The sequence below is a fragment of the Pagrus pagrus genome, assembly GCF_965226575.1.
Source record: "Pagrus pagrus genome assembly, chromosome: 16".
Lineage (NCBI taxonomy): Eukaryota > Metazoa > Chordata > Actinopteri > Spariformes > Sparidae > Pagrus > Pagrus pagrus.
Window position 1 is genome coordinate 1673731 of NC_140200.1, and position 26655 is coordinate 1700385.

General features: G+C 46.2%; 4 protein-coding genes across 11 annotated transcripts in view; 3 read left to right on the plus strand and 1 right to left on the minus strand.

Annotated features, from left to right (window-relative positions):
• The first annotated feature begins 3441 nt into the window (after window positions 1-3441).
• On the plus strand, window positions 3442-7664 carry LOC311271797 (thrombomodulin-like). The gene has a single exon (XM_084377654.1). The coding sequence runs from the start codon at window positions 3470-3472 to the stop codon at window positions 5168-5170; it is 1701 nt and encodes a 566-aa protein (XP_084233780.1). The 5' UTR covers window positions 3442-3469; the 3' UTR covers window positions 5171-7664.
• Window positions 7665-7911: 247 nt separating this feature from the next.
• Window positions 7912-10041, plus strand: LOC311271683 (thrombomodulin-like). Its single transcript, XM_084377475.1, has one exon. The coding sequence runs from the start codon at window positions 8069-8071 to the stop codon at window positions 9719-9721; it is 1653 nt and encodes a 550-aa protein (XP_084233601.1). The 5' UTR covers window positions 7912-8068; the 3' UTR covers window positions 9722-10041.
• Window positions 10042-13813: 3772 nt separating this feature from the next.
• On the plus strand, window positions 13814-19322 carry LOC311271341 (toll-like receptor 5; the record flags this gene model as incomplete). The annotated part of the gene is made up of 6 exons (XM_084376956.1): window positions 13814-13964; window positions 14084-14226; window positions 15138-15197; window positions 16159-18442; window positions 18515-18603; window positions 18776-19322. 6 exons carry the CDS (start codon window positions 13814-13816, stop codon window positions 18944-18946), a joined length of 2898 nt encoding a protein of 965 aa, XP_084233082.1. The 3' UTR covers window positions 18947-19322.
• Window positions 19323-24146: 4824 nt separating this feature from the next.
• Window positions 24147-26655, minus strand: part of disp1 (dispatched homolog 1) — a 75332-nt gene continuing 72823 nt past the window's right edge. For all 8 annotated transcript variants that reach the window (XM_084377425.1, XM_084377430.1, XM_084377424.1 and 5 more), the window contains one exon: window positions 24147-26442. In XM_084377425.1, the coding sequence (XP_084233551.1) occupies window positions 24646-26442 (1797 nt within the window). In that variant the 3' untranslated portion in view covers window positions 24147-24645. The remainder of the gene's footprint in view (window positions 26443-26655) is intronic.

Here is a 26655-nt window from a genome sequence, read left to right on the forward strand (position 1 = left end):
AACTGCAGGAGGACCAGGATGCAGAGAATGACAACGTAACTTCCTTAAACCTGATTTCATCATTTCAGCTCGACAAGACATCTGTAATGTGATGCACAGCTGTCTGCCACTCCCCGCCGGCTCCGTCACTTACAAAAGGCAGGAAATCCAGATTTGGGCAAATCAGCCGAACTCAAAAATAATCCACATTTATGTTTGTTACAAGATGTCGGGGTTTCCCTCGTCACTTCAACACAATGTGGAATAATTAATCCAGAGAGGAACTAAATGTTTACAGGTCAAGTCAGTTCATTTAACAAGGCACAGAGGTTTGGTACACAAAATGCTGGTTGCACGTGAATTACCACGTTATTATGATTTGTATATATATTTATTCTTTGTTGTATATATATTTTAGTGCTGACTGTGCCTTGTTTTATATATATATTTATCTTTCATCTGTTCTGCGACAGACGATCCTCTGTGTGTCCTGTCATGTGGCAGAATCGACAAATACATCTTTGAATCTTGAATCTTCATTTTGGAAGGATGTCATCATTTTTTTCAATCTTACATTCCTGTTTACATTGTGCAGATGTCCACTGCATTCGAGCTGTGACTTCCAAGAAGTTGTGCTCGACACGTCAGTCGGGCATATACGACCTTTCACAGGCAGCCGGACACCAGAAAGACCTTCGTAGGTCAGTTAAGGCGAAGCCGCTTTGTCAGATTTAAACAGAAGTATGAAGCAACGTCACAAACATCCAATGAAAAACAAGACCGCACTGTGAATGTTGTTAGTGGCTCGGACGGCCTCACTTCACGTGTTTTTACTGTAAAAAAAACAGTCAAAGCGACGACGGGAAGGAGCCGGCTCTGATTCTGAAGAAACAAAACAGCGATCAGAAGAGATTTGAATGTTCCCCTCGGTAAAATCACTGTGGGCATTAAAGACGGATACCAGAATAAATATTTACGGAGACCACAGAGAGACGTGAACTCAGATTACACAGCCGTGTGTGTCACTGTACTGGACCGGATCCATGTCGCTCGCCGCTGGGCGTCCTGGAAAAGCTCCGAATCTCAAAAATTAAATGTTCATTCCTCAAATATAAACACTGAACTGATTATTTTGTTTCTCCGGCGTGAACAAAGGATCGCAGCCTCGCTCACATCCCCTCCACCCCGTTCCACATCACCACACCTCGTTTCTGAGGGAAATGAGGAGGCACTGAAATAGCAAGGAGCGCCGCCACCTCCACGAATCTGTGTGCTTCCTCACGTTTCCATAGATGTGTTCAGCGATACGTCAGTTTTCAGATCACTGAATACAAATTTGGTGACAGCTTATTCTCATTGACACAATGATTTCCTTGGGATTACGACTTCATGGAAACATGTGGTTCTTCTCTCAGGGCCGCTGAGTCACTCTGTGTCACTTTGGAGGGTCGATCGATCGGACGTGATCACATTCCTGCGGGTCTACTCAGCCGGGACTCCGCCTGGAAACCAGGCAGCTCGAGGAATGAGAAAATCTAATCCAGTGGTGTTCGGCGGCCGTAGGAAGTGTGTCCAGACCTCTTGTTCTGACTTCCTCTTCCAAGTCGAGTCACTTTCCCCCCTGAGGGAAGCAGAAGGAAGCTCGTCTCTCCACTCTGCCCTGAGAGAAGATGCTGAACGCTCTCCATGATGACTGATTTACACTGACGAGAAGTTAGACAACGTGTCCACCTGTGTAGTTCTGATCCTGTGCTGAGGAAGTCGGTCCACTTTACCGAATCCATGAGTCAGCATCTCTCCTGGAAGAGCTTTTTATAGTTAATGTCTATTAATAAGCAGGGATACCTGTGAAATCCTGTTGTAACTGTAACTGTGACTGTGACTGTAACTGTAACTGTCACACGTCATCTCGATCATCTCTATTTCTTCTCTTTAACCTCCAAATCAAAGATCCATATTTGTGCTCTAATCGTTGAGGTATTTCTGAGGTACTTCTACTCCTTTTTACATTTTGGAGGCAACTGTACTTTTTACTCGACTACACTTATTTGATAACTTAGTTACTTGTTACTTTGCAGATTACACGTTGCATCAGAGCCAAAGCAGCACTGTCGGCGCTGCTGATTGTCTGGGCCAGTGAATCATCTGACGCACAGTGTAAACATACATGTGGACGGACAACTTCATTTTACCCTCCATGTTTGATACCAGATACTTTTACTCAAGTTACTTTTCCTATTGGTAACTTTTACCGTTCCCAAAGTAAAAGGATATTTTAACACAATATCTGCAACACGAGCAGAAACTGTGAGTGACGGATTAGAGAGTGCAACATTTCACTTTTGGGATGTTGACTTTACTTTCATCATTTACATAAATGATAAATAAATGATAAACATAAATAAAAACATCGTCCTGCTCAAGTCGTGCTTAACTTTTTAAAGGAGCAGTCTGTAGTTTAGGTGAAGAAATGTTAATGAGCAGAGAAAGATCCTCATTGGCTGAATTATTTCTAAATAAACAAACTATCTTTGTTTTCAAACTGACTTTAAAGGACAACACATTGTATAGTTTTACTGTGTTTATATGTGGCGGACCCTGCCACCTGTCTAGCTTCAAACAGTGTTCTGGGACCTTATTTTCCTCTGAGAGTTTTTATTATCACCTCGTTCAGGGCCGCACCACTGGATCTTTAGTATCTTGATATATATATATATATATATATATATATATATATATATATATTTATATGGTAAGACATTATAATATGTGTTATATCATTTAAACAATTCTGTATGATTAATAACAGCATATTTAAAGTTAATCAAACTTTATTTAACTGAGCAATGCTTTATAAACTATTAATGAGCAGCAGTTTATTGGACAGTTGTGACTGATGTTCATAAAACTGTAAATGGTTAATAAATACTGTGCAGTTCATTTATAAACATTATTCTGACGCCATCAGAGATGAAACTGATGTTTTTAACCTTTACAATTACTTAAAAAATGTTTTATGAACTGTTTTATTGTCTCTGAACAGTGAAATTACTTCACTAAATCTAAGTATCTATAAATGTATCATTTATTAATGATGATTATTATAAAGTGTTAATAAGTTGTTTTTATTGTAGAAATAAGTTTAATGAATTTAAGTCAAAATTGGCCTGAAACTTTAACACGAGCGTCACGGAGGGTCGCTCACAGGAGGATTGTCGGATTTTTCTTCATCCTCCTCTTATTAAAAGTTCATGTACCCGCGTGTGTGTGTGTGTGTGTGTGTGTGTGTGTGTGTGTGTGTGTGTGTGTGCGTGTGTGTGTGTGTGTGTGTGCTTTGATGGGCCATTCGCTTTGAGATAAGGACTTTGGACCGCGGGGGGGTTGAGTAATCAGCCCGGTTAACCCGCTGGCCACGCCGGGACTTCCTTCCTCTCCTGCCCGACGCAACAAAAAAACCAGAGTAGAGTCGGAGGCCTTTATAAATGGGACTATGTCAGCGTCCAGTCGCTTTATTAGCTTCGGATCGTCGAGCACAGAGGTTCAAACTCCCGTCAGCAGCTTTCCTAACTTCGACATCATGGCTCCTGTTAGAAACGCACTGCTTCTCTGCGCGCTTTTCCTCTGCGGGCTGGGGGAAGTGGTCCTCTCTCAGCACGGACACTGCGTCGGGAATCAATGTTTTGCGCTTTTCCAGAAGCCCCAGGACTTTGCAGGCGCACAGGAAAGCTGCAAAAACTCGCTTGGACAGTTATTCACGTACAGTGAGACGGACATGGTGAACATGTTGGCGGCTCTGCCCCGCGGCCACAGCGGGAGGTTCTGGCTGGAGCTGCACGGCGCCGGCAGGACGGAGGAGGAGGCGTCGGCAGGTCTCCAAAACTGCTCCTCCGTCTCCGTGACGGCGGAGCAGAACACGGAGGTGTTGTCGGGGCCGTGCAGTGAGAATCTGAACGGATATCTGTGCCAGTACACACTCGAGACGCCTTGCAGTCCCCTGCAGGCAGCTGGAGGCGCACAGGTGAAGTACCAGGCGTACGGGGGCTTCGAGGTTTTGGATTCCGAAACGTTTCCACAAGCAACAATAGCTGTAGTCGAGAAGGACGGCGGGAAATATCCGGACTCGAGGCATTTGTGTTTCTCGAGGCTTTGGACAACGGCTCCCTGGGCCTGTGAGGTGCTGAATGGCGGCTGTGAGCACAGTTGCATCTCGACGGAAGGGAACAAACGACACACCTGCGTCTGTCCCGCGGGACAATCCCTCCACCCCAACAAGATCACCTGCGACGCAGGTCCGTGCGCCCACTGCGCGCAAGAGTGCCAACGGGAGGGCGACGCGTATGTGTGCAAGTGCCGCAACGGCTACAGACTGGCGCAGGACGGGAAGAGCTGTGTGGACGTGAATGAGTGTGAAGAGGACGCGTGCACAGGTGAGGGGGAGCAGTGTGAGAACACACAGGGGAGCTTCCAGTGCGGCTGCAGGGAGGGCTTCGAGCCGGAGGATGGAGTGTGTGTGGACGTTTCAATCTGTCTCAAGTGTGAGCACATGAACTGTAACAAATCCAACGGTGTTTATGAGTGTGTGTGCAACGCGGGCTTCAGGGTGTCAGACGAAGATCCCACCAAGTGTAAGATGCACTGCGCAGAGAGAGACTGTCCGGCCGTCTGCGACAAAAACTCCGAGAATGAGAATGAAGACATGCGTCAGTGTAACTGCCCCGATGGTTACATCCTGCACATGGTGAACCACACAGCCACGTGTAGTGACATAGATGAGTGCGAGTATGAGCAGTGTGATCACATGTGTGAGAACTTCTTGGGTGGCCACAGGTGTTTGTGCAATGAGGGGTACACGCTGTACAAAGGGTTCAGGTGTGAACCGACTGAAGAGCCGGTGACCGACTATGAGGGATCCGGCTCAGCTGTTCTACGCCCCACAGAGGTCAGCACCAGCCCAGCCGCAGTGCCTTCCTACATCAAGGCCGGCAGCGCCCTGGGCATTTTCATGTTCGGGCTGTTGTGTGGCGGGCTGATCCTCCTGGTCCTGAACTTGTTCAGACGGTGCGGCAGGTTTGAGCTCTCCCCCTTCAAACATCAAAATATTGATATTTTCCATCTGCAGCAGGTGTCCACGGAGACGTACAAGAGGTTATCCTTCGACAAATCGCTGAAGAATGACTCACAAATACCTTAATCACGCACCTTTGACCCTCTTCTCATGTCACCGTGCTCCTCCGCTCAGAGACATCAGATACAGTGTGGGATCTTCATCCACTGACAGTCTGAATGAGAAACTGTTTATCTTTAAACGCTGCAAGCGATCACATGCTGTGAAGTATCGAATGATCAAATGAAGAGACACTGTATGGCTATAGGAATAAATATTATATAAGGCTTTTATAGTAAGTAGGTGATCATGACCAAGCAACGATATCACAAAGTCTACATGATACCATGTTGATTAGATTCAATACAGGAGCCTGCGATCGATATGAGATGATATCGTCCATTTAACACAATCAGTTACATTTATATCAACTCACAAAAAGCAACTTAAATATGATTTGACAGTTTTATTACTTAAATATTATTTTATCAGTGGCTCCAGACATTTAAATGGAAACAATCTGTCGTCTTTAATAAAAACAAAGCTCTGTTTAGAAAGGAGCTGAGCCTGGAGGGAAGACACTGTGATCACACTGTGATCTCACTGTGATCACACTGATCTCACTGTGATCTCACTGTGATCACACTGTGATCTCACTGTGATCACACTGTGATCTCACTGTGATCTCACTGTTATCACACTGTAATCACACTGTCATCACACTGATCTCACTGTAATCACACTGTGATCACACTGTAATCTCACTGTGATCTCACTGTTATCACACTGTGATCACACTGTAATCACACTGTTATCTCACTGTTATCTCACTGTAATCACACTGTGATCACACTGTGATCTCACTGTAATCACACTGTGATCTCACTGTGATCTCACTGTTATCACACTGTAATCACACTGTCATCACACTGATCTCACTGTAATCACACTGTGATCACACTGTGATCTCACTGTCATCACACTGATCTCACTGTAATCACACTGTGATCACACTGTAATCACACTGATCTCACTGTAATCACACTGTGATCACACTGTAATCACACTGTGATCTCACTGTAATCACACTGTCATCACACTGATCTCACTGTAATCACACTGTTAAACAAAATGTCTCCTCATCTGAGAAATGTAACATTCCACATAATGGTTGTAAAAAACACTGTATTTGTGAACGACGAACGACAAAGTTCAAATAGTTTTTTTGTATTTTTTTGTATTTTTTTTGGTATTTTTTGTATTTTTTTGTCAACATCTCTTTAAACTCTGGCTGCACAGTGTCTGCTGGTGTGTCGGCCTGTGCGTCACGCAGCCACAGTGACTCACCGTGACTGATGCTTTGCTCATGTAATTAAATTACATAGTTTTTTTGGTTTATGACATAATGTAAATCTACTTTTGACGCAAACCACTGTTTGTTTTGGGATGTATCGGTTGCTATAGGAACTGTTTCTGATCAGGGCCGGCCAAATAATGATTTATTAACCATTTACTGTATTATGAACATCAACTGCAACTTCCCACTAAAGAACTGCTCATTAATAGTTTATAAAGCATTTAAAAGCAATTCACTATTAAATTACATTTAATTGACTATAAATATTAAATAATCATATAGAGTTGTTGGTTGTAATGACCTCAGTGTCCTCAGTGGGAGCTCGGCCCTGTTTCTGATCCATATTAACTCCGGCTGCGTGTTGTCAGGCTCAGCGGGTCAGTGTCATGTGCCTGAACCTGACCCGCATCGTCCCAAAGTGACAAACCCACATTCAGAAATGTTTCGTGTGTTCGTCAACTTAGTTTTGGAAACAAAGTCGAAGCTCTGTTCCTCTTAAACGCTGACTCGTGACTCTGCAGGGCCTGGTTTGGGAGCCGAGTTAATTCTAACAAATTCTTGCTAATAACACCGGACAGAACCGTCTCAGTAGTGAATGTAGAACATTAGAAAGGTAATGTGATCGCCGTGTTCACTGATAATCCTGAGGCGCTCTCCTGGCTCCTCACTCCTCCTGCTGTCACGTGCATGAGGATCCTGTCTAACACGCTGCTTTCAACTACACATGAATGTAAAACTGCTGCTACGACATGCGCCTCAGTCTGATCCGCCTCAGTCTGATCCGCCTCAGTCTGATCCGCCACACGTCTGTATAACAGCCTGACTGCAGCTCTCGCTTCAGTCGGAGACGTTAATGTGTTTTTTGGTCTCTGTTTTCACGTCACATATTTTTATGTAACTGGTTTATGACATACCAAGTTTTGTGTTTTTGTCTTTTGATGCTTCCTGTGAAATTTTGGTTCTTCTTCTTCTCGACCTGCATAGTTTGTGTTCGACCCACAAAAGGCTTGTATGTATTTATATACGTTCTGCTGTATTTATACTACTGTATACCTTCATCTGTGCACTGCTGGAACAAGCGTGATCACCGTGTGTGTCGGTGTCACAGTACCTGAGAAATATTCATAACATAAAAAATAATAACTATAAATGAGAAGTAGGTGTGAGGAAGTGAAGCTGAACACTTACAACGGTTAATAAAGAAGAAATCTTTGTCTAAACAGTCTTAACCTCCTTTTTGTCTTATTTAAGAAACGAGTTCTGTCAGAAACGAGTGAAAATGTGTTGGAAATGTCCTTTAACTGGATTTAAAGTGTGATCACGTGTAAACGACTTATTCAGACTGGTGCTTTGTGTAGAGGGGAGTGAGGGAGGGGCGATGTGGAGCAGGGGGCGTTGGGTATAGCCCCCTTGCGTGCGCACGGCTTCTGTGCGTTCGTGCGTAAGAGCCGAGCGTAATTGTTGGGGATGTGGTCCGCCTGCAGAGGAGCAACTTTCTGGAGGCTGATTAAACTGCTTCCTTCCTCTGCCGGGGCACTAACATGGAGTTGGGGGGTTATAAATAAGCGCAAAACATTTTCTCCAACAAATAAGCCAACAGACTAAACGGACACGACCGAGGCTGAAACATGAAGGCTGTCACGGGACTGTGTGTCGTGTTGCTGACTCTCCTGATGGGAAGAACCGGCGGGACGGAGCCGAGTAACGGTTACTGCATCGGGGACGAGTGTTTCACTGTGTTCCAGGATCCCAGCGATTATGAAACCGCGCGGAGTCAATGTGGAGATCTTGGAGGACACTTAATGACCGTGCGCTCGTCCGTGTCTCATGATATTCTTAATATCTTGCTGGGAAACTTAACGGGGCGGTTCTGGATCGGTTTACATCTGACAGCCGGCTGCCCTGACGCTGCTGCCGCGCTGAACGGCTTCGAGTGGGTCACCAAAGACAGCGAGAGTGACTTCTTCAACTGGGCGGCACCTTTCGACAGCAGCTGCTCCTCTGGTCGCTGCGTCTCCGTTTCCCAAGTGAACGACTTTAAGTGGGCCCGGGAACCGTGCGCCCAACTTGCAGCCGGGTTCCTCTGTGAGCACAGCTTCAGTGATCCGTGCAAAAGTCTAGCGGCTGCAGAGGGCGAGACTGTGACCTACAGGACCCCCATGGGGTTCGGAGGGGAGGATCTGCTGTCTTTGCCCCCTGGAAGCACGGCCATCAGGATGCCAGCTGAGAGTAAATACGTGTGCTTCTCAGAGCAGTGGCTGCAGGCGCCCTGGAGCTGCGAGATACACGAAGGTGGGTGTGAGCACAAATGCGCAACAAACCCCGACAAGGAGCCCTCCTGCTACTGCCCGCCGGGCCAGAGCGTCAGCCCCGCAAACAAAGTCACCTGCGAGGTGGCCATAGAGGACCCGTGCCTGCCGCTGCGCTGCGCACACGCCTGCTACAATAAGGGGGACTCCTGGGCGTGCGTGTGTGACCACGGCTTTAAGCTGGCGAAGGACGGCAGGTCGTGCGTGGACTTCAACGACTGCACGGACGAGCGGCAGTGTCCCGGAGAGAACTTCAAGTGCATCAACACCGTCGGCGGCTTTCAGTGCGTCTGCGAGGACGGATACAAGATGACCGGCGGCCTGTGCGTCGACGAGGACGAGTGCATGTCCGCTCCGTGCGAGCACATCTGCACAAACACTGCTGGCAGCTACACGTGCTCCTGCTATGAGGGATACAAAGAGGATCCGACCTCACCGAATAAGTGTAAACTTCACTGCGGGAAACAGGAATGTCCCGCCGAGTGCGACCCGAACGACAGGTTCCAGTGCTACTGCCCCGAGGGGTACATAGCGGAGGAGAGGGGGGATGCGATGGTTTGCATTGACATTGACGAGTGCGCTTTCTTTTACTGTGATCAAGGTTGTAAGAACTCATTTGGCAGCTACCTGTGCTCGTGCTCTCCGGGATTTACACTAGTCAACCAGTTCAAATGCGTAAAAAACGACGATGACCCGGACTCAGACGCAGGGTCGGAGGGCTCCGGAGCGACCCCGACGCCGGACACCCCCGGGACACCATCGGTGCCATATGCAGAGCCGACAAGGCAGCCCTCCGCGGTGTCCGTGGGGGGTCTGGTGGGCATCATACTCTGCACCGTCTTCTTCATTTCGCTGGTGGTGTTCCTGGCGCATCACATCCTCTGCGGCAGAGGGAAGACGGAGAGCGCCGATGCGCTCAAGGCGCGGGAGGACGAAGCGCACAGTCTACGGCACGTGATGAGTGACACTTAACCCGCCGGAGAGAGACGGCTGCAGCTCGACATGTGAATGTACAGGACAGGTCTTCACAGACTGTATTGGACGGTTCGGAAGGATGTAAACTTAACAGCGAAGCAATAAAGACAGTGACGTCACTTTACACTCACAGCAGAAGTATTAACAGTTTTCTGACGGATGAAGATCATCTACACTTCAACTCACATACAACAGATGCAATGTAATAAAACATGACAAAGAACTTTGTTTTTTAGAGTAAACTTTGTTAAACGTTTGTTTAAAGTTTGTTAAAAGTTTGTTTAAAGTTTGTGTTGAATGATAAAAATGTGAACGAACACGTGTGTTTCCTTCTTGTGGTCGCTGTGTTGCTCCAGACGCGCTGACTGCGCCATCGTGTGGACAAACCACCGAACTGAGACATTTGGATCCTGATGAGTTGACTCGTTCCTGCTCACATGTTTAGTTTTGACTCAACATCATTAGTTCACATTAATTGTTTCTCTTCAGGAGTCTAAGCTGTACAGAAATAAGTATGTTAAGTTAAAGAAGCAGCACATAAAGTGAGATTAAACTACACAGAACGATCCTTTAATGTCTGATCGTCAGGCTGCTGACGGCGACACAAACCTTCAGCTGCTCAGTTACTTTACTGCAGTGAGCGCAGATAAAAACACATTATTCCACTTTCACACCAGATGTGACTCTGGATTCAATAATATAATAATGATCATGTTATAATGTCTTTATCATTGTACAAAACAAACATGACTTATTGAAGTCAGGGCCGTAGCTGCCACAGAGGTCACAGAGGTCACAGAGGTCAGAGGTCACCGCCTCCGTATTTTTTCTGGATCTTTGATATCTTGATACATAAATATTTATATAGTAATACTTTATATGTGTTATATCATTAAAATAAATTATTCTATATGATTAATAACAGCATATTTATAGCTAATTAAACTTAATTTAACTGTTAACAAGCAATTAAATACTTTATAAATTATTAATGAGCAGCTGTTTATTGGAAAGTTGTGACTGATGTTCATAATAATGTAAATGGTTAATAAATACTGTGCAGTTCATTTATAAACATTATTTTGATGCCAGAGATGAAACTGATGTTTTTAACCTTTACAATTACTTAATACATGTTTTATTAATCATTTTTATTGTCTCTGAACAGTAAAATTACTTCACTAAATCTAATTATCTATAAATTTACCATTTATTAATGATGATTATTTTAAAGTGTTAATAAGTTATTTTTATTGTAGAAATAACTTTAATGAATTTAAGTCAAAATTGGACGTTTTTGTTACTTATCTTCAGTTTTCATCTATTTGTTGGCACTGATATTATTTCAAAATGCAGAGAAACAGATTTATACTGTAGTTTTCAAAACGTTCCTGATGGATGGATGGAGGTGGAGGAGGAGGTGGAGGAGGAGGAGGTGGAGGAGGTGGAGGAGGAGGAGGAGGAGGAGGAGCTGGAGGTGGAGGTGGAGGTGGAGGAGGTGGAGGTGGAGGAGGAGGAGGAGGAGGAGGAGCTGGAGGTGGAGGAGGTGGAGGAGGAGGAGGAGGGGGAGGAGGAGGAGGAGCTGGAGGTGAGGGAGGAGGAGGTGGAGGAGGAGGGGGAGGTGGAGGTGGAGGAGGAGGAGGAGGAGGAGGAGCTGGAGGTGGAGGAGGAGGAGGAGGAGCTGGAGGTGGAGGTGGAGGTGGAGGAGGTGGAGGTGGAGGAGGAGGAGGAGGAGGAGGAGCTGGAGGTGGAGGAGGTGGAGGAGGAGGAGGAGGGGGAGGAGGAGGAGGAGCTGGAGGTGAGGGAGGAGGAGGTGGAGGAGGAGGGGGAGGAGGTGGAGGAGGAGCTGGAGGAGGAGGTGGAGGAGGAGGTGGAGGAGGGGGAGGAGGAGGAGGAGCTGGAGGTGAGGGAGGAGGAGGTGGAGGAGGAGGGGGAGGAGGAGGAGGTGGAGCTGGAGGAGCTGGAGCTGGAGGAGGAGGAGGAGGAGGAGGAGGAGGAGGAGCTGGAGGTGGAGGTGAAGGAGGAGGAGGTGGAGGAGGAGGAGGAGCTGGAGGAGGAGGAGGAGGAGGAGGAGGAGGAGGAGCTGGAGGTGGAGGAGGTGGTGGAGGAGGAGGAGGAGGGGGAGGAGGAGGAGGAGCTGGAGGTGAGGGAGGAGGAGGTGGAGGAGGAGGGGGAGGAGGAGGAGGTGGAGCTGGAGGAGCTGGAGCTGGAGGAGGAGGAGGAGGAGGAGGAGGAGCTGGAGGAGCTGGAGCTGGAGGAGGAGGAGGAGGAGGAGGAGGAGGAGCTGGAGGTGGAGGAGGTGGTGGAGGAGGAGGAGGAGGGGGAGGAGGAGGAGGAGCTGGAGGTGAGGGAGGAGGAGGTGGAGGAGGAGGGGGAGGAGGAGGAGGTGGAGCTGGAGGAGCTGGAGCTGGAGGAGGAGGAGGAGGAGGAGGAGGAGGAGGAGCTGGAGGTGGAGGTGAAGGAGGAGGAGGTGGAGGAGGAGGAGGAGCTGGAGGAGGAGGACGTGGACGTGGAGGGCAGGACCTCAGTATTTCTAAGTCCTGGCTACGGCCCTGATTGAAACGTGTTAACGACACATCGAGTTCTTCAAACTATAAAAACAAAAGTCTCCAGAGGGTTTTTACTCTCATGTAACAATGCATGCTGGGAAGTCTGTTAATTATCTGTGGATCACAAAACACACAAGAATAATTAACTCGAGTTTAAACTTAATCTGGGTTTACACTGTACTTCAGTTATTGTGTTCAAATATTACTTACTAGTGTTTTTTTATTTGATCGCTGATTAAACAAATTAATTTTAAAATGTGCTGCTTTGACTCTGATGCAGAATGTAATCTGCAGAGTAACTAGTAACTAAAGTTATCAAACAAATGTAGTGGAGTAAAAAAGTACAATACTTACTGGAAGTATAAAGTGGCAGCAAATGAAAATACTCACATGAAGTACAAGTCCCCCAAAACTGTACAGTGCAGTACTCACTGCGTACGAGTTCTCCTCCTCCTCAGTTCAATTATTTCAAAGATGTTGAATCCACATTTTATTCTTTATCAGCCAAAAAGGAGAAATCACATCAACATTAGGTCTGTTTGTAATCATCTGATCATCTGACAGGTCGTCTTATAGTATAAGTAATAGTTATAATAATAAAACAATCATTTAACTCCTGTACGGTTCAATAATGTCGACAGCACAAAGGAAATTATGTATTTACATAAAGTCACAGTTAATTAGTTAAACTCCCCCAAACGACACAGTACACTACAGTATGAGCAGTATACTTTATATTATTTATAAAAACGTAGATTTTTCTTTAAAGTAAACAGTGAGTTGTTCTTTTTAAGTCTGATTCTTTCTTCTGTATATTTACTGCTGAGAGCCCTTTGTTACTTTGTTGTCTGACATTTATCTTTCATGTATCTCTGTTTTCTTTGTTTTGTCGTGTTCGCCTGCAGTTTTTATCATTTTAAGCACTTTCTCCCTGTTTTATTTGTATCCTGTGATTCTGCTTATCTGTTATCATTTTAATGTACTCGTTCTGTTTATTCGCTGTTGTGTTGTTGTTGTTGTTGTTGTTGTTGTTGTTGTTGTTTGTTATCACATTTTTGCACCTATTCTGTTTTTATTTGTATTTGTGCTCTCGACATCATTGAACATGAGTGATTGCCCTCAGTGATTTTTAGAGATTTAAATAAAGGTGGAATGAATGAATGAATGAATGAATGAATGAATGACAGGATAATCAATGAGCTGCCTGGAGGAAAGTGAGTGAGAAGGACGGGCTACCTGGTAAGTTTTGGAAATACGTCTCAGCACAGCTCTGATCGATCCGAGCTCCATTCAGGGAACAAGCGTTTTAAAAGTCGTCAGCCTGTCGTCTGGCCGACGCACCTGATGAAACATGACTTCAGGCTTTTCACAAAGCAGCATTATGATGCTGTTACTTCGGCGTCCCTCAGGTCCATTTATTGCGTCAGGTCACACAGAAATCTCTTGGTTCCGGCTTCATGCCAGTGAAGCGGAACAATATGAGGACGTTGCGCAACACTCAGGAAAGCTGTCTCCACATGAGGACATTTGCTCACTCGGGATGTTGCAACGCTCCTCAGTGCCTGCAGACGGAAACAAACGGGACGTGAGAAGGCGTCGGACTCTGCAGAGCAGTGACAGGAGCGGTGTCAGTCTGCAGGAGGACCGAGTCCGTCACACAAGGAACCTCTGGCACCGAACAGAGCCTGCAGGTAAGACTCACCTTTGTATCTGCCAGCTTCACCTCTCAGACATCTGTGGAGAGGAACAGTAAAGACGCTTCACGTGTCGGTGTCTGGTCTGTAAAACGGAGCTTCATTGTGCAGAAAAGTCTGTGAACGTGTGGTGAGGACGGAGCTCGGGGGGCACAGCTCAGTCATGAGTCCACTGAGGATCCTGCAGACACACGTTTGTGTTCTGATGCGTCCGGATCCAAAGCTGCTCCAACAGTCCAACCTAAGTGGCTCACCGCCTGTAGGTGGCGCTGTTCAGCCATCCTCCAGCCAGTTCATGGACTGGAAAACGTAATTAATATGGGGGAGATGAAATGAGATTTAATGATAGAGTGAACCGGTCTGAAACTGGTTTACAGTCCAGACCTGATGAGTCTGAGTTTAGTGGTTTTGGACCTGGACCTGGTCTCATGTGGACGTGAGAAAAACTGTGAAATGGCCCTTTTATTTGCATTTTCACAGTTTTAGGTCAACAAGAGATAAATGATACAGAAAAAAACAATTAAAGTCAGGATTATCAAACCCCTTGTTTAAAGAGACGTGTTTTTTTTTTTTCTTTCTTTCCCTTTAATTGCCCCGCAGGGATAAATAAAGTATTTTTGAATTGAACCGATTTACTGTTGCTCCTGATGAAAGCCAGTCCTTTGTTACTGGTGTTCATGCTATTCAGATATTAAAGTTGGATAATATTATAATAATAGTCGCTACAACGTGGTGATTTCAGGAAAATGACATCACTTCACTGAAATCAGCCTTTAAAACAAGGAAGAGCCCACAGTGATGTCGGGATAACGATATAATAACTGACTGTAGAACGAGTTTCTGTATTAAAGTGGAAATATTATAATGTTCACTCAGGACTGAATGTGACAATAATGTGAAGTAAACCTTAAACTGTTCTTAATAAATCTGAAGGTGTAAACTCCAATAACATCTAGAAAGTGACAGATGCAACAGAAGTAATAATCATGATGCGATATGAAACGTTTGATTAGCTCACAGCAAACATGTCAGCTGTTTACAGGAGGGTTAGTATTGAAGCTGGTCCGGTGTGAGTGAGGCTGCAGCAGTGAACCATGTACCTGCTGAGTAAACAGTGTCACGGTTCAGGCTTTGCTCATCTGTTGACTTTCTGTGTGGACATCTTGTCAGAGCGAGGACAGAATGTGGACACCGGCTCTCCACTTGGTCGTCGCTGGTTTATACCTGCAGGTATGTGAATGATATTGATCTCAGAGCTGCTCAGTTGTGCTTCTCTTCCTAAACTGAACAGTCAGGAGCCAGAAAATAAGTTTAGAAATGTAAATCTAATCTGAGAATCAGACGAGAATTCAAGAAAGAGTTTGATGTTTTAGAAAATGTTAAATTTAAAATGTGCTCATTCACCTGCTTGGCGAGAGTCATTTGAGAAGATTGATACCACCGTCTTATTTGTTTAGCAAATATAAAGCTAACACCAGCAGCCGGATAGCTTAGCTTAGCTTAGCTTAGCACAAAATAAGAAGACAGGGGGAAACAGCTAGCTAGCCTGGTCACGTCAGACACTAACAAAACCAGCCAAGCAGAATTAACAAAACACAAACAATGCTGTTTTGAGTCTTCATGCTAAGCTAAGCTATCCGGTCTTTGTCTCCAGTGCAGTATTCATCATACAGTCGTGAGAGACACGGTTAAATTAACACGACCAGGCAGGACTTTATCTGAATGAATGGGGAGAGAACCAGGACAAAATGGGACAAATTTGATAAAAATCCGCTTAAAAAGTTTGGAGACTCTGCCCCAAAACAAGGACTGAGACACTTTCTACCACTGGTTATTCTTCTACCCATGTTCAAGGTTTCGTGACACCGACGTCTTTCTGCTCCAGAGTTGTGTGATGTGCCGCCGTCTGTTCGTCCACACAACTTGAACAAAATGCGAGTTTAATGTCTGAATAACGTTTGAATCGTCGAACCTTTCTTGGTTATTCTGTGAAGTCTGCAGCCGCATCTGATCCATCGAAACTGTGGTTGTGAAATGCTTGAAGTGGGTCGTCTCCTCTCTTATAACGTCTCTGGTATCCATCCTCTCATCTAACTCTCTGCAAGAAAGCAAATAAGCTGATTTCCTAAAATATCAAACAATTCATTTATTTTTACAGTTTACAGACGTAATCTAATCTTCCCACCTGCAGGTATCCACATGCTACCAATCATGCACTTTGTATGGCCTTGCAGCTGATTGTGCCTCACAGCGCCACTACTGGGTTCCCGCTCTTCCTCCGGACATCACCCACCTCTTCCTGGAGATGAATTACATCAGTGAAATCAACAGCACGTCGCTCAGAAGCTACGGCCAGCTGCTACAGTTAGATCTGGGAAAGCAGAACGTGCCGCTCGTCATAAGGAACGGTTCTTTCCTCATGCAGAGAAATCTGAGAAGACTGGTCCTCGGAGACAATGTTGGCCTTCAGCTGGAGCCGTGGGCATTTAAAGGACTAAGCAATTTACAGCACCTCTTTTTGGATCATTGCAACCTGAAAGACTCCATATTGGCTGAAAGCTATCTGGAGCCGCTCGTGTCCCTAGAAATGCTCAACCTCTTTGGTAACCGAATCGCGAGACTCCGACCTGGACGGTTCTTCTCTGCACTCACACATTTCGAAGAGCTGAACCTCAAATTGAATCCAATTGAAAGATTATGTGAAGACGATCTCGCTGGTTTCCAGGGAAAACACTTCAAACTCCTGAACTTGAACTCTAATCACTTATACAACATGAATAGCAAAGATTTTGACTGGGGAAGCTGCGGGAACCCCTTTAAATGGATGACCTTTGAGGTCCTCGACTTATCCAGCAATGGGTTCAACTTGAACTCATCGCGTCAATTCTTCAAAGCAATAGAGGGGACTTCAATTACTCATCTCAAATTCTCCGGACATGTGGGCAAAGGCTTTTCACACGACAACCTCCCTGATCCAGATGAAAGTACATTCGAGGGCCTCAGTGCGGTCGACCAGTTTAATCTGTCTAGTAGTTGGATATTTGCTTTGCAGAGGGCTGTTTTCAAACCTCTAAAGGTGGCAAGAATTATTGACATTTCCAAAAACAGAATCAATCAGATTCAAAGAAATGCCTTCGATGGTCTTCAAGGACATTTACGAATGCTCAACCTGTCATCCAACCTCCTCGGACAAATACGTTCGGATACATTCGCCAATCTGACGGACCTGAGGGTGCTGGACCTGTCTTACAACCACATCGGTGTTTTGGGATACAAAGTGTTCAGTGGTCTCCCTTTTTTACGAGCTTTTTATCTGACAGGAAACTCACTCCGAGACCTGGGGTTTCCTGCGTCGTTGCCAAATTTAGAATATCTTCTTCTGGCCGACAATAAGCTGAATTCACTGTACAGTCTCACCGACTTGGCCATCAACAGTATCTATGTCGATGTTTCAGAAAACAGATTAACAAACTTGGAGGATGTTTATGTCGTTTTATCTCATTTTATTCGTCTCCAGAAATTCTTCTATGGCGGCAACTTCATCAAGTGGTGCACACTAAGTCTGAGCATTTCAGCACCTTATAATAGTAATTTGCAAGTGTTGGATCTCCATGACAGTTCCCTGCAGATGATTTGGATGCAGGGGATGTGCCTTGACCTGTTTGATCATCTAGAGAACCTGCTTGGTTTAAATATAGGCTCTAACTCACTAGCGACTCTCCCAGAAGGAATTTTCAGAGGTCTGAGGTCGATCATAGACATCGACCTCTCCTTTAACGCCTTAACCTATCTGCAGCCGGACGTCTTTCCAGTCAGTCTGAAAAGACTTGACCTCACGAGCAACTTCCTAGCCTCTCCAGACCCCACGACTTTTCGGTTTCTCAGCTTCCTCAACCTTGCGTTAAATCGGTTCCACTGCGATTGCCACCTGGAGAGCTTCCTGCAGTGGCTAAATGTGACAAATACAACCTTCCTGAGCCCAGTTGAGGAGTACAGATGTGAGTTTCCAGCCGCTGTCCATAACCTTCCTCTGCTGATTTACTCCACGATCATCGCGCCGTGTGAGGAAGACGACGAAAAGGACGTCCAAGAGCTCAAGTTTGCCCTCTTCATCTTCTCTGCTCTCGTCATCGTCATGGTCATTATAAGTGGGATTGTTTACGCTCATCTCCGAGGGCGCATATTCATCATCTACAAAAAGATCGTCGGTCGGGTTCTCGAAGGCCCGAAACCGGTTCCTCCTGTGGAGGATGTGCAGTATGACGCCTTCTTCTGTTTTAGCAACAGTGACTACAGGTGGGTGGAGGCTGCTCTGCTGAAGAGGCTGGATAACCAGTTTTCAGAGGAGAACCTCTTCCGCTGTTGTTTTGAGGCCAGAGACTTCCTGCCAGGCATGGATCATATTTCCAACATCAGAGACGCCATCTGGGGCAGCAGGAAGACGGTGTGCGTCGTCTCCAAGGAGTTCCTTGAAGGTACAGGAGTCACATAATACATTGAAATATTACAGAGGCAACAGAAACTAATCGGGTCGTGCTTCTTTCCAGACGGTTGGTGCTTGGAGGCGTTCAGTCTTGCACAGGGCCGGATGCTGGAGGAGCTGACAAATGTCCTGATTATGTTGGTGGTTGGAAAGGTGTGTTGAGGTTCCCGAATTTCTTTGTTTTCATTCGTTCTCTGGCAGTTGCTAAAAGTTGTATTTAGAAATGTCATTTTTGTTTGTGTTTGTTAAGTTTCGTCTACGTGTGGGTAGAAATGTGCTTAAAATAATCAACTGTTCAACCTGTGTCTCTGACATGTAACTCAAGGTGCCTCACTACCAGCTGATGAAGTACAACGCAGTCAGAACGTTCGTCCAGAGGAAGGAGTACGTCTCCTGGCCAGAGGACCCTCAGGACCTCGAGTGGTTTTACGAGCGGCTCGTCTCACAAATGCTCAAAGACACCAAAGTGAAAAAGTTTGCAGAGGACATACCTTAGCTTGCACAGCCTGACGTCCCACCTGAGAATCAGGACGTCATCGAGCTCGAGAACATCGGAGAAATTACAGCGTGAGCTCCGACTGTGTGCTGAAGAGAGACCGCTTTAATCTAGAAAACCTGCTGCACCCTGCTGGTGTCACCAGGACGCAGCATGTGTCGTCCGTTACGTGTCGATATGATTATAATGCAGAAGAAGGTGCCTGAGATAATTAATGCTGTACTTAACTATTCCAGGGCACTGACTTCCATTCAGACAATCAGGTTTATTGTTAACTGTTAAATATATATTTGTCACAAGTGTTTGATAACCACATTTGAGGAATCATTTTGTATGTAGATATATCCACATTCTTAAATCTTAATATCGGTGTTGGCATCTGAGTATCTGTGAGGCTCTGCCAGGAAGTTAGTACTCAGGCTCCTGAGTAAGATGAAGAAGTTCTCCTTTTGCTTTTTGATTTACGTTTTAATTAAAGTATTTAATAATTAAAGTATTTAATAATTAAAGTATTTAATACGTCTGCCACAACCTGCTGATTCTACTCTGCTTGTGTAAAATACTTTTGTTACTGTGTTTGCAGCAGCACTCCACGACTGTACAAAGAAATAACTGTTATTATTATTGGAATTAATCAAATCCCGACGTTACGTTTGTTTGCACAAATTATTTTCCAGAATCTCAAAATAAACCTTTTTTTTCCAAATGGTTTGATGAGCAGTTATTATATTTATACCAGCCTGAAAAAGAAAAGCGGTACATGTGAAGCAGCTGACTGAAGCTCAGTCACCAGTTGGAGATTTACATTTCTGCAAAACTACAGATGTGCCAAAACTTTCATTTCAGTTTTATGATGTGACGACGCTGCGCTTATGGTCCGGTTAGGTTTAGGAACAGAAACCACTCAGTTAACAGAAGTAAAAGATGACGTTGTGGGTTAGGGTTAGGGGGTCAGCTGAAAGTTGTCGCGGAGGCTTTTCAAAAGTACCAGAATGATGTCGCAGCGTCGTCTGCGTCCAGACTCTCATTACGTCGCTCGTAATGAGAACCCTACTGACGACCTACAGCTGCTGCTGACTGACATCAACGCTGAACCCCGAAGAATTCCTGCCTCACTTAACTTTCTTCCCTTTTCGCCCACAAAGAAAAATAACCAGAACCCTCTAAACTTACAGTCGATCCACAAAATATCTACTTATATTAATCAGAACCTGTTGAACACAGTCTTGAACAGTGGTCTCTCACTTGACACTGTGGCCTATTGATTCGAATGATGAATGAGTCGACATTCGTTGGGATCTTTTGTCTCTAAACTACCTTAATCTCTGCCGTGGTTCTCGTCCACCCCATGTAAACCTCTATTTGAACGACTGTATGACAGTTTTCATGTTTTTAAAAATCAAATCCTCAGATCTAATATAAAAGATATCAACCAAAGACCGTATGGAAGGAAAGCACGGGGTCCAGGGGCCCGACTGAGTAAAATGAAGGAGCCCTTTGTATTTTTACTGACCGTCTTCACCACTAGATGGCGAGTGTCAGCTGTGTGTACTGACCCTTCCCGTCAGCCTCAGATGATCAGTGAGAACCCACCTTCACTGCTGAGAGTTCAGTGATCGTCACATCAAGACTGTTTCTAATCTCTGGGTGTGTCACATTCAAGGATTCCTGTTAATGACTCTATTTCATCATGACAGCAACTGCAAACCATCCGATCTCTGGAAACACTGTTGGTGTGTCGGACTGTAAGATGAGAGTGAGTCTGAGGTCAGCCGGTTTCCTTTCATTTGAGCCGTGCGTCTGAAAACAGGAAGCTACTGGGCAGAGGAAAGCTTCCGTCCTGTTGGCCCCACCGCCTGCATCCTCCCAGCCTTTATGAGCCAGCTGTTCTGAACATTACAGCCCGTCTGCAGGCTCCCGCTGCTTATACACTGTGGACAGTCCATTAATCTGAACGCAGTGCAACATTAACATCTGTCTGGCCTCCTCTATTGTGCACTTGTTTAAAATTTCCTGGGATTTCTTACCAGTGTTGGACTTGGAAAACGCTGTTGGTAGCAGCCACAAAGTTGTTTGTTGCAAATCACGTTCACATTATAAGATTATCGGCCACCTTTCTCATCGGGGGCGTCCCGACGAGCCAACAAGGCTGCAGGACTACAGTGTAGTCACACCACCGAATGTCTTTAAGGAGCCCTGTGAACATTTACAGCTGTTGTTGCGGCGACACAAGCCGGACCATCCCGATCTAATCCATCCCGTGATGCTTCCCTAACCCTAACCAAGTGGGTTTTCTGTGTAAACCTGACCGGAGACAACAGAGGAATGGAAAGTTTATCAAACGTGAATGTTGCAACATGAAGAAACGTTCAGTGTGAACTTCTCTGTGGAGAATATAACTGAATACCAATACTTAATAAATCAATATAATTTAGTCTCACAGTCTTTCACGAGCTCATGTTCTCAGTTTTCTCACGCACAATATTTCCTGTTTTCCTCAACACATTTACAGTTTTGGTCGTACGCAGACTTTGTGCTCATGAGACACTGCAGCTCACTAATGTAACTGGAACCACTGTTGGCTAAGCACGCTGAGCACCGGCCTCTTTGGTGCTATTTGTAATAAAAACGTAGAGACCGTAGGACGGGTCGGCCGCCATCCAAGCGCCAAGCGTCATTATTTAAACCAGTTGAGCGTGAGACAAACGGCACCTTCAAAGCTAAATATGTTCAGAAACCTACAGCTGTGCAAAGATGAAATTCAATTTCAGGTAGCTGGCTGAAAAGACTGAGGCTCAGTGTGAAAGTTAATGATGTACATTACCGGGTCTATTATCCTGGTCCCCACAACATGAGTGGGACACACACACACACACACACACACCCTGGACCAATCCCTGCCTTGGACATGCGTGGACACGCCCACCTCAGTGTGTGACCAGTGAAAGATAAATTAGAGACTGACTCAAACATTTATTCTGATTATCTTTTTGGTGGTTTTAAAAAATAAAAAGCTGTTTCCTGTTTTAAAATGAAAAAGGTTTAAAGTTTTATAACTTCCATGTTATTGTTTAAGTAATCAGTCGGTTCTCTGTTGCTGGTTTTGTCTGTTTGGGTTCTGATAGATAAAAAATGACTGGCTCTCCTTCGGATCAAACGACAAAAACGGGAAACCTGCCTCGCGTCCATAAATCTGGACCGGTCCAGCAGCTCCACCAGAATCTAATTTGAAAAGTGGAAGCAAATGTTTGCCTTGTAAACAAACTCTCCAGCTCAGCGGCCTCTTCAGTTATTTCAGGCCTGCAGAATCGACTCGGAACAGACACACATGCTTCTGAGATTCTCCCTCACGGGGAAATGTAATAAACCCGGCCCCGCGGCCACAGCTAATATTTGACCTCTGTTTAAGCAAATATAATTACAGGGATGCTCACACAAGCCTGAGGAGGGATCCTCTGGGGGGGAAGTGGACCCATCTTCACTGCAGTGGTCGAGAGGAGGAGAATAAAGGCGGCCGCGGGGAATCTGAGGCCGAGGGGAACACAAGCTGATCTCTGTGAGCCAAAATAAGATCGCTCCTTCCACACCGTAGCATCAAGTGAGCCCAGTGTGGGTGGTTCACTTACGTAACGTGTTTTATGGGACTTGTTTGTTTGTGGAAGTGTGTTTTGAGGTTAAGGGCCGTGATGACGGGGATGAGAGGAAAGATCCAGCCAGCAGCCCGGTGGTACTTTTCCTCCCTTCTCTCTTCTTTCAAGCTCGAGCAGCGTCATCCATCCCGTCTCCAGCTGCTACTCTGAGCCAAGGTTGAGGTGGAAACACATTTCATGTTGAAAACTAAACGCCTGTTGATGACTTCTCACAGAGCAGCGCCTGCGACACGGGATAAAACACTGAATTTGAGACGTCCTTTAAGATCATGATGAAAGATTAGGTCAGAAATTAGGATTTATTGTGAATAATAACACATTAACACGAAATGCGAGATCTGCGAGTGTGAAAAAGACTCATCTGTGCTTCAGGATGAGCTGCGTCGTCCCCAAAGCACAGCTACAACTCACTGAAACCTACTAACTTCTTTTCCCGACTGACCTGAGGGGGGAGCAGGTGTTTCTGCACCTGGCTGCAGATGGAAATAAGGAGAGAGTAAGCTGAAGGGGTCATAGCAGGAAACAGGTGTGTTGTTATGTCTTCGTCTGTCAGCTGTTTAGATGAACGGCTCAATGAGGTAAAGTGGAGCTAATACTGCACACATGAACATCACACTGTGAAACAAGGCAACAGGACACATCATCTTTCATCAAGACACCTGATGAAAGATGTAGTTCCTGTTTTTCTAACGTCTGTCTCTCTCACCGTTGAGCGCTACACTGTCTTCCTGAGCTAGGTGCTACATTTGCCTGTGTGCAGTGTGTTTACCAGTTTTGCTGAAAATGTCTTGCTGTTGCCCAAAATGTTACGATGACCGGGATGAGACTGAAACACAGCAGCACAGTCGAACAACAGGCTGAAAGACGGAGTAAAGGTCCGTCAAGCAACTTCTTTCAGATACACGTGATCATGGGATCCATTGTGATTGTGAACATATTGATTATAGCTGTGCTCCTTTAATATCTGGGCTGTAATACAAAGCAGTCGTGAAGAGGCCCCGTTTCAAAGAGAAAACCAGCAGTCAGCAGATTTTGCTCCAGTGCTTCTCTGGAAATGTTATGAAAGAGCAACTCATTTAAAATCTATATTTTTTTAGACAAACTGCCGATGGCAGGCGAGTTGTTTGTTCAGTGCCTTGTGCCAGACTGTTGTCTCCCTGTAATCAGCGCCGTCTGCCTCAGCAGGCCTTAAAGTTTTCAGTTGATGTAACGCATGAAATGAAGCACACAACGGCAGTTTTATTATACTTGTGTAAGTCGAGGCTACACGAGCATAAAGCCCGCCAACGACCTCGGGTCAGAGGGAACAGATAGCTCTGAAGGCGCCAGCAGTTATGAGACAATGAAACAGGTGTACACTGCTGTGATTAAAGATACATCCTCGTCTCATTTTATGGACCTGTGTGTGTGTGTGTGTGTGTGTGTGTGTGTGTGTGTGTGTGTGTGTGTGTGTGATTAGCAGAGCAAACATTAGCACAAAGCAGGACAGTAGTGATAAAAAAGACATTTTAATCATACAGTATATCTGAGGCATGTGGCGACTTGAACACACAGAATCTAACACGAGCTCCCACAAACACGAGAAGTGTCAGGTAACGACTTTGAACCAGCTTGTAAACGTGGCGCGTTTCCACCGTCGCCGCTGATGTAATCGTATCTGACAGCGTTTACAGACAATCACACACAATATCACAAAACAGATGCTGTACGACTCGACGTTGGTGCAAACGGCTGCTGTGTGAGTATATTCAACACTTCAGTTCGCAACATGTCATTGAGGTGTGTGTGAAACTTCCCATAACTTCCCATAATGATGTAGCTGTAATAACAGTGCGTGCTTCACTGTGAAATCAAACAAAATGTGGTGAGTACAAGAAACATGTAAACAGAATAAAGTGAGCGGGTCCAAGAAAACACGCTGAGGCACTTGGTCAACAGACTCGTCACAGACCTCGTCTGACTGCAGATACACTGTACACGTCATTCCTTGTTTTTTGGACGTCTGCCATTTGTTCTGAATTAAGATCTCATTAAAATATGGATTTATCATCAACACAAGCTTTCAGAGGAGGGATTAGTGTTTACTGCAATAGGAGGCACGCTGGTTTCAGTTTTTGGTACGTTAAACTCTGAAGCTGAATTGCACTTCACTTTCAACGTCCTGTTAAAACAGTAGAGCTTCTTTGGAGAGGCGGAGGACGCCCGCTGTCTTTTGGAGTTCTGCTTGCACTTTTTGACACTGTCCTCCCGTGTGACGGGAACGCTGTCCAGCTTCTCCTGGTTACCAGGGATTTTACAACAAGCATCCATTTGCGTTGTTGCATCTGTGGTCGTGGTGGACACGTGATTATCACCACCACAATGCTCACCGTGCTTTGCTGTCTGTCTTCCTCTGTTTGTGTACGGTGAGTCCGGTGAGGGGGAGGGGCATCGAGTCTGAGGTTGCGTTGGGGCCGGGCTACTGGCAGGGCTCGAGGGCCTCGTTTCATGTTTCTGATCGTCCTCTTGTCCCCCGGGCTGTGAGCCAGAGACTGAACCAGGAGCTGGGCTCGTGGACCTCTGCTCTCTGGCTGAACCGGCCTGCAGGCTCGCAGCGTGGATGCACTTCCTGAGATGGCAGCTGTGGGCAGGTCCTTGCCTGGGGGCCACCACTCTTCCCTGGGAGCAGTGGTGGAAATGGACAGGGGGGCAGTGGATGTAGTGCATTCGGCACTCCATGTGTGTGTAGACTGGGTCCAGGGTCGCAGGTAACAGGGCTGCATTCTGCTTGCTCGGGCTGCTTCCTGACAGGGGGAAGAGCTGAGGGGTGGGTGGGCAGGAAGGAGAGTCCTGGGGAGGCTGAGCACAGGAGTGGGGGGTCCACTGCTGAGGCAGGTGAGGAGGAGGGTCCCCACATGTGCAGTTAGTGTTCTGAGAGTACTGACACCTGGATGGTGTGCTGAGCGCGGCTACAAGCCCGTTCTCAGGTCCGGTCCTGCCACCCTCAGTCTTACTCTTATAATGGACGTGTGAATAAGGGCCGGAGTGGTGGTGCGGAGGAATCCCATTAAAAAGCTGAGTGCACACCTCCTGCTCCTCTCTGGGTTTGTCTTCAGTCTTCTGACCAGACGCCAGCGGCTCCAACTCATAGTGCTCCGCCTCCCCAGCCCTGCCGTCCAGCTGGTACTTCCCCAGGCCGGAGCCTTTCCCCTGAGAGGAGGGGCTCGTGGACGTGACCTCCGAGAACACCTGACACTGCAGCTTCTTGGGCAGAGGGATCTGGCCGCAGGTGCCCTGGGGCCCCAGGCAGCGACACATGCACTGAAAGAAGAAGGTAGCAAAGGCCCAGCTGATGCACATGATCAGCATCATGAACGTGCCGAGCTGAGTGTAGGCCAACACGGTCGAGGGCATCATCATGGCCCCTGCAACAAAGGTGGTCAGCGCCGCCATGGCGATAGCAGAGCCCATGCGGCTAAGGGAGAAAATCACCTTTCCTTCACGGTCCGGCTCTGGGGCGAGCCGGTAAGCCACGCCATAGTGGACAGCGAAGTCCACAGACAGCCCGACTGCTACGGAAATAGTAACAGACTCCAAAACGTTGAGCTCCCAGCCCAGAAGCACCAGGGAGCCCACCGTGACGAATATGGTCCCTGCGATTGACAGGATGGCGTACAGACTGATGATCACATTCCAGGTCGTCAGGAGCATGACACTGAAAGCCACAGCCACCGACAGCGCCATGGCTATCAGAGTGCCACCCGACAGGCTGTCCTGCAGGTCGTAGAACTCCAGGTTGCTGATGAACCAGCCGTGGCTCAGGCCTGCCGGGGCGTAGCGCAACTCCTCAGCGATCCAGGTGTCCACCTACAACACAAACACAAGCAATGTTAGCAGGAGCAGCAAACATATTGGTGCAGTTACTGTAATGCAGCCTTTAAAACAAGGTCAAGACAACACATCCATAATATAAGAAGATGTACAGTCTCATATCACGAGAACGATATAATATCAGCCCTAAAGTAAACAATAATAATAATACAACCTATGACAGGTTGTGTGCAGGTGTGTTTGCTGTAA

Coding starts and splice junctions, on each gene's coding strand:
- LOC311271797 (XM_084377654.1), top strand. CDS start 3,470: ATGTCAGCGTCCAGTCGCTTTATTAGCTTCGGATCGTCGAGCACAGAG.
- LOC311271683 (XM_084377475.1), top strand. CDS start 8,069: ATGAAGGCTGTCACGGGACTGTGTGTCGTGTTGCTGACTCTCCTGATG.